Genomic DNA, 5,639 nt, shown 5'->3' on the forward strand with positions numbered 1-5,639 from the left:
ATAGCTGACAGTTTTCAAGCAGATCCGGAGCCCTACTCAAAGCTTTCAATCATAGGCCCACAATTAATTGCTTGAGAGATGATAAACCATAATATTTTACTGTCTTATCTGTAAGCCCAGTCAAGTAGCGAGACAATCAAATCTTGAAAAGCATTGCCGTAGCGATGGCCATCACTACACTTCCAAACATCACTTTGACTGGGGAGAGTTTAACAACAAACACCAAGTCATGTATTACAGTAAATTACATCTCTCTTATCATATACCGCCTTTGGTCAAGTTGGTTTATGATTTCGAAAGCTGTAGAAACTTAGACACCGTAGAAGATATATGTTACGGCCAACTGAACAGTGAACAAAATGCTGCCCAGTTAGCTCCACGTTTTCAAAGCAAGTTGTCTTTTAAAAAATAAGAAAGTAACCACCTCAGAGGCTGGAACAGAACGGCGAAAGCAATCTTCTTCCTCTTTTCATTCCCCATTGGCAACATTGTCAATCATATCATTAAAGGGAGGAACAAAAATCAGCCTGAAAAAGAGAGAGAAAAGGACCTGTGGCTATAAAGAGTAGAGAGTCTGTAGCCGAGCAGCAGCGGGGGCTGGCTGCAGGGCAGGACCCAGCTGTGCCCCCTGCGCCTCGCGAGGGTGACGCAGCAGCGACAGCCCCGCTGCCGATGCTTGGGGAAGGAAGGAGCCTTCTCTACACTTTTTCCAGCTGCAGAGATGCTGTTTCTGCTGCCCCATACCTTGCAGGAGCTGGGGAGCAGGTGCCCAGGAGGCTGTCGCTGCCACCCCCATCGCCAGGTCCTGGGTCAGCCGGAGCAGCCTCCAGAGGAACACGGACACATGGGCGGCTCTGGATGTGCCTGGCTGAGTGCAGGCGCTCAAAGATGTGGGAAAACAAAAGCTTCCTTTTAAAAATTTGGACAAATTATGTGAAATTTGCCCCAGAAAACACCACGGACTTATCAACCCGTGTTACGCCCGGTTGATTTTACTTCACTGTGATTTATTCTGTATTTGTACTTTGTCAAACAAGCTGTCAGCAGCACGCAGCAAGTACAGGAGAAGAGTGGTTTATAGCTGTTTATCTTATCCTTTGCTGTTATTGTGACAGTACCAAGCCAGGCCACTTGTAGATCAAGCACCACGCTGGGCTCTCCAAGAGCACAGTGCAATTTTCAGTTTGCTGGTTTCATTTAAAATATTCCATTTTTGGTGATTATTGACTTAAGATGTGCTGACAGGGGAGAAATAGGAAACAAAACTGATGCAGCTCTGAAGTGAAGCTGCCCATATCAGTAGCCAGCATCACAGGCAAACAGATCAAGAAAAGTAAACCGTGTGGCAAATCGTTCAGGGAGGGAAGTGGTATAAATGACTCGGGTGTCATTTCGTGTGTTATTGCTGGCAGCATGAATAAGAGGTTTTGATTTTTAAGTATGAGGTTTCTAAAGGCTTTTCCTCTTGGAAAGTATATCATTTGCTTTTCTCCCTGCAGGCAAATCACCTCGGTTGTTTATTTAAGTAAGTGTGACATATTTATGAAGCCAGAGACAACAGATGAGCTGCCATCCCAAATTCCGCACAAAAATCACTCACGGGCTGGCCGAGATTTGGGAATGGTTAGGTGACTAATTCCGTGTGCTTTTAAATTAACCCTCCATTTGTTTGCTATCAGGTACTGCACCAAACATGGAGAACGACCGGTCTCCCACCTTGCCCGGGCAGGACATACAGGGGCAGAGTGGGGACAAACCTGTCCCCAGCTCACAGCTCCCTGCTCCAGCCCCCCCGGAGCAGCCGAGCGCCCAGCCCGAAGCAGCCGTGCGCGACATCTCGGAGGAGCTGAGCCGGCAGCTGGAGGACATTATTAAAACCTACGGATCTGCCGCAAGCCTGATGGAGAAGGAAAGCGCCGCTACAGGAACTGACAGGCCTGAAAAGGGAGAGCCAGGCAGCGTGGAGGATGCGGAGTATGAAGATGCGAATGAGGAGGGTGAGAAAGAGAAGCTGGCTCCTGGGGATGCTTCCAGAGCAAAGGAGCCCAGTGGCAGCAAGGAGCAAAAGCTGGAGAAGAAAATCCTGAAAGGACTAGGCAAGTACTTACATAATTACACAGCCCTTCTGTGAACAGAAGTAAAACCTCCCTGGTCCTTGCTCTTTCCCATGTTCAGCTCTGCTGTGGATGATAGGGACCTCTAGACACCAGTGAAAACCATGGTGACTGTTACAGCTTTTTTCTAACTGATAATTATTTTCAGCAGTTACCCAACAGATACATGTGGGCCGTATCAGATATTAGTCCTTTTAAAAAGACAAAAGCTTAGGATTATATCACTATATCACTATTGGGCCACCTGAACTAGTTGGCCAAAGCTGCAAGACTGACAATGCACTGCAGAAAGTTGCTTTTTAGGCAAAGGAAAACCAGTAAATTTTTTCTTCCCCTTGCTTCCTTGGGTATGACTTCTCAGTGGTGGTAACAGCGCTAATGGTGCTACTATGTGGCGTGGGAACCTGCAGAACAAATTCACTGTCATGCCCGGGTTATTTGTCATCATTGTCAGGCTCATCAGGGACTATATGAAATAAGCCAATACACTTGTGGTCTCTAAGCATGGTGCTGAGTGAGCACCTTGGCCACGGCAGGGCTCTGTTAGCTGGGCTAGAAAGAAATCCCAGCGAGTTTTTGCGAAGTATGTCCTTTCTGCTGGGCAGCCACTAGAGAGCAATGTAGTTACATCCCAATCTAGCAAACATGGGATTTATTTCCCTTCCTACATTTAACTCCTGCTAATCTTCAAGCCTCTCCTTTGAGTGAGAACCCGAACCCAACCACAGACTAAGCCTATAGAAAAATCACTGCAGGCCATTCTTACAGACAAGGGACTAAGCGTACGACAGAGCAGGGGGTTTTCCCCCAAATTCCTTGAATGTCCAAGTGAAAGAAAGCTTCTCAGTTTCTATTGCCTTGACTTTGGTGCAGTTGTTGGTACCTTTCCAAGATCAGTGAAAACCCTACCAAAGCGCAGTACTCCAACTACACTTGCAATAGTTTTCACTGCAGGATTTTATTTTAGCTCTCTTTGACTTATTTGTACCAGTGCTGTAGAGAGAACTTAGTGTGAAATAGTGGATTTTCTCCACAGGCAGTACTCCTGGATTGCACTAGACTTGAAGTAGAAAAAGTCCAGCCTAAAGTGGAAAGCAAATTTTCTCTCACAGTTTCAGGGAAGAGGAGCATTTGGAAAAGCACGGCTAAGCCCCTGGCACCACAGCCATCCTTATCTCCAGGGACACCAGGGACATTTTGTATTTGATGAACAAGTGGTGTTCAAGCTCCAGCTCATATTCAGGGCTGAAATTAATACCAAGAGGTATCAGAAGAGAAGGAACATATAAATGGCTATGCAATTATTTAGCTATGGATGCCCAGATAGTTATTAGACAGTTTCTGGTATCCATACTGTCTTCACCAACTCAGGGCACTGACTTACACCACTATCACGTAGCCCAGACCTGGCTGGGAGTACCCGCTGCTCTCCGATTCTTTCCATCCACACCATAGTCTCCATACCTAACTTAATCTTCCTTATGCCTTGCACAGGTTGAGCAGCACAGGTGCTGAGCGCACCAGCTTTGATCAGGTTTTGCCTGCAAGGAGATCTGGTTTCTGCGCCTTTGGGGTCCAGGCCCTTTCCATCCTATTTCAGTCAAATGTGCCATATGTGTGACCCAGTCAAGTTAGAAAAACATTAAATGAAAATCAGATTATACAGGACAAAATTGTCAGTGCTTTTACTAGAAGACAGCACATTACTTAGGGCTGAAATGGAAGAAAATTCAAGCATGTTTGTTCCTGTGGGAAGAAAAAAACAACAGGAATTCATAGAAAAAAACAACAGGAATTCATAGAAAAAAATTATTCCTTCCCTTCCAAAATGCTTCATTCCTCCCTGAGTTTTTACAGATTCATGCGTCAAACAACCAATTTCTTAACAGTACATCAGCTACAAACTACCTCTACCATCCAATCTCTGCTTTTTTTTTTTAAGGGAAGGAAGCCACCCTACTGATGCAAAGCTTGAACAAGCTGAATACTCCAGAGGAGAAGCTGGACCTGTTATTTAAGAAGTATGCCGAGCTGGTTAGTACAGCATTGGTTCTCTTCTGTGCAAACTGTGTATATGGGAAGGTATAAAAACTATACGCCATGCAGCATGGTCAAACCTCATGTAGTAGTAGCGTTTGTCCTGTTAAGTGAATCCCGAAATAATTGGGAGGGTTAAATAATCAATTATGGGTGAGAAGGAAGAAAAAAGTAAAAAGTGAGGAAAAGAAGCTGGACTTTGGGTTAAAAAGTTGATGGGGCAGAATATTTGTACTTAACAGTGCATCTACCAAACCAGCCCAGGCTGGAGTCTAGTGTTTAGGCTCCTGCCTTCACCTTCTGCAGGAAGTTTTGCATACCTCTGCATGCAGGTGCTGCTTTACATTGCTAATCAGTGATTTAATCAAATTTAAAATAATATGAGACTTAGTATAAAATTTTAGGAAGCAGAAAATCAGAAAATAGAGGACTGACGCTAATCGGGGCAGAAACCGCAACATAGTGAAATGAAGAGTGAAAGCCCCTACCACCATAATGTCACCCCTGTAACGATGCCAGCTACCTGACTCTGTTCTTCCCACACTTAGGATGGGTTATTTTCAGATCAAGTATTTTCTTCTCAGTAGTTAAAAGGCTTTATGGCCATAAGCTGTGGAAACCTTACAAATGAAAAGGCTACAGCATGTTACAGTTTGTGGAGTACTGAAAAATGTGCCAAGCAGAACATTGACTTTATAATTGGTTTTATGCACAGATGTGTCCATGTCTCATCCATAATGTGAAGTTCAGCTTTCCCTTTTTTCAAGTAAAATCCTCTGATTTCATAAATTTGGCTCAGGCAGTTTATGGTTTAGCCTGTGCTTAAATGGACTTCACACCAACACATTAACTGAAAGAGGTTGTTGACTTCTTCCTCTGTAACACATTCAAGCATTGCTGGAGCACTGTATAAAACAGGGGCCATACTACCAGTAACCCACCCAGGAGAAAGGTGCTAAACCAAAAATACTGTGCATTCCTTTTTGATATCCTCTGCTGCGACGCTAAAATAAATCATTTAATAAATACGACTAAAAGCTTGTTGGAGAAAGCCTTACACTGCTTGCTCAGCATGGCTAAGGGGTATAGTGTGATAAATAGCTTGTCAGCAGTTGGCTGTAGTATTTACCACTCTCTCTGCTCCCTCTTGTCCACCCCCTTCATGCACTTCAGGTCACTTTTTGCTTTTGCCGAGCTGTTTTCCAGCCAGTTCAGCTCCCTGGTCCAGTGAACCACGTGGTGCCACAAGCACTTGTTGCAGCACAGCCCAGGGGATGGTGCAGCTGCCTGCCAGGCTGAGCTGGATGCTGGCGATGCCTTCAGCTGCATCAGATAGTGCTGCTGCTGCTGCTGCTGCCTGTACTCGGGGGTGCTACAAAGCACCAGCACTTCCCCACAGCCACCCAGCTATGGGTATTTAACTGTTAGCACATAGCGTGGCACAGTCTATAGCAACAGGGACACGAGATAATGGAAGGCATCAAGGAA

At 45.1% G+C, this 5,639-nt stretch overlaps 1 protein-coding gene across 3 annotated transcripts in view; it reads left to right on the forward strand.

The window, feature by feature from the left end:
- Positions 1-1,693: 1,693 nt before the first annotated feature.
- Positions 1,694-5,639, forward strand: part of TXLNB (taxilin beta) — a 32,628-nt gene continuing 28,682 nt past the window's right edge. For 2 of the 3 annotated variants that reach the window (XM_035899851.1, XM_035899850.1), the window contains exons 1-2: positions 1,694-2,096; positions 4,057-4,148. In XM_035899851.1, the coding sequence (XP_035755744.1) occupies positions 1,694-2,096; positions 4,057-4,148 (495 nt within the window). The remainder of the gene's footprint in view (positions 2,097-4,056; positions 4,149-5,639) is intronic. The other variant, XM_035899852.1, reaches the window with a different exon arrangement.

This window comes from Egretta garzetta, unplaced genomic scaffold, assembly GCF_000687185.1.
Source record: "Egretta garzetta isolate BGI_Z169 unplaced genomic scaffold, ASM68718v1 scaffold397, whole genome shotgun sequence".
Taxonomy (NCBI): domain Eukaryota; kingdom Metazoa; phylum Chordata; class Aves; order Pelecaniformes; family Ardeidae; genus Egretta; species Egretta garzetta.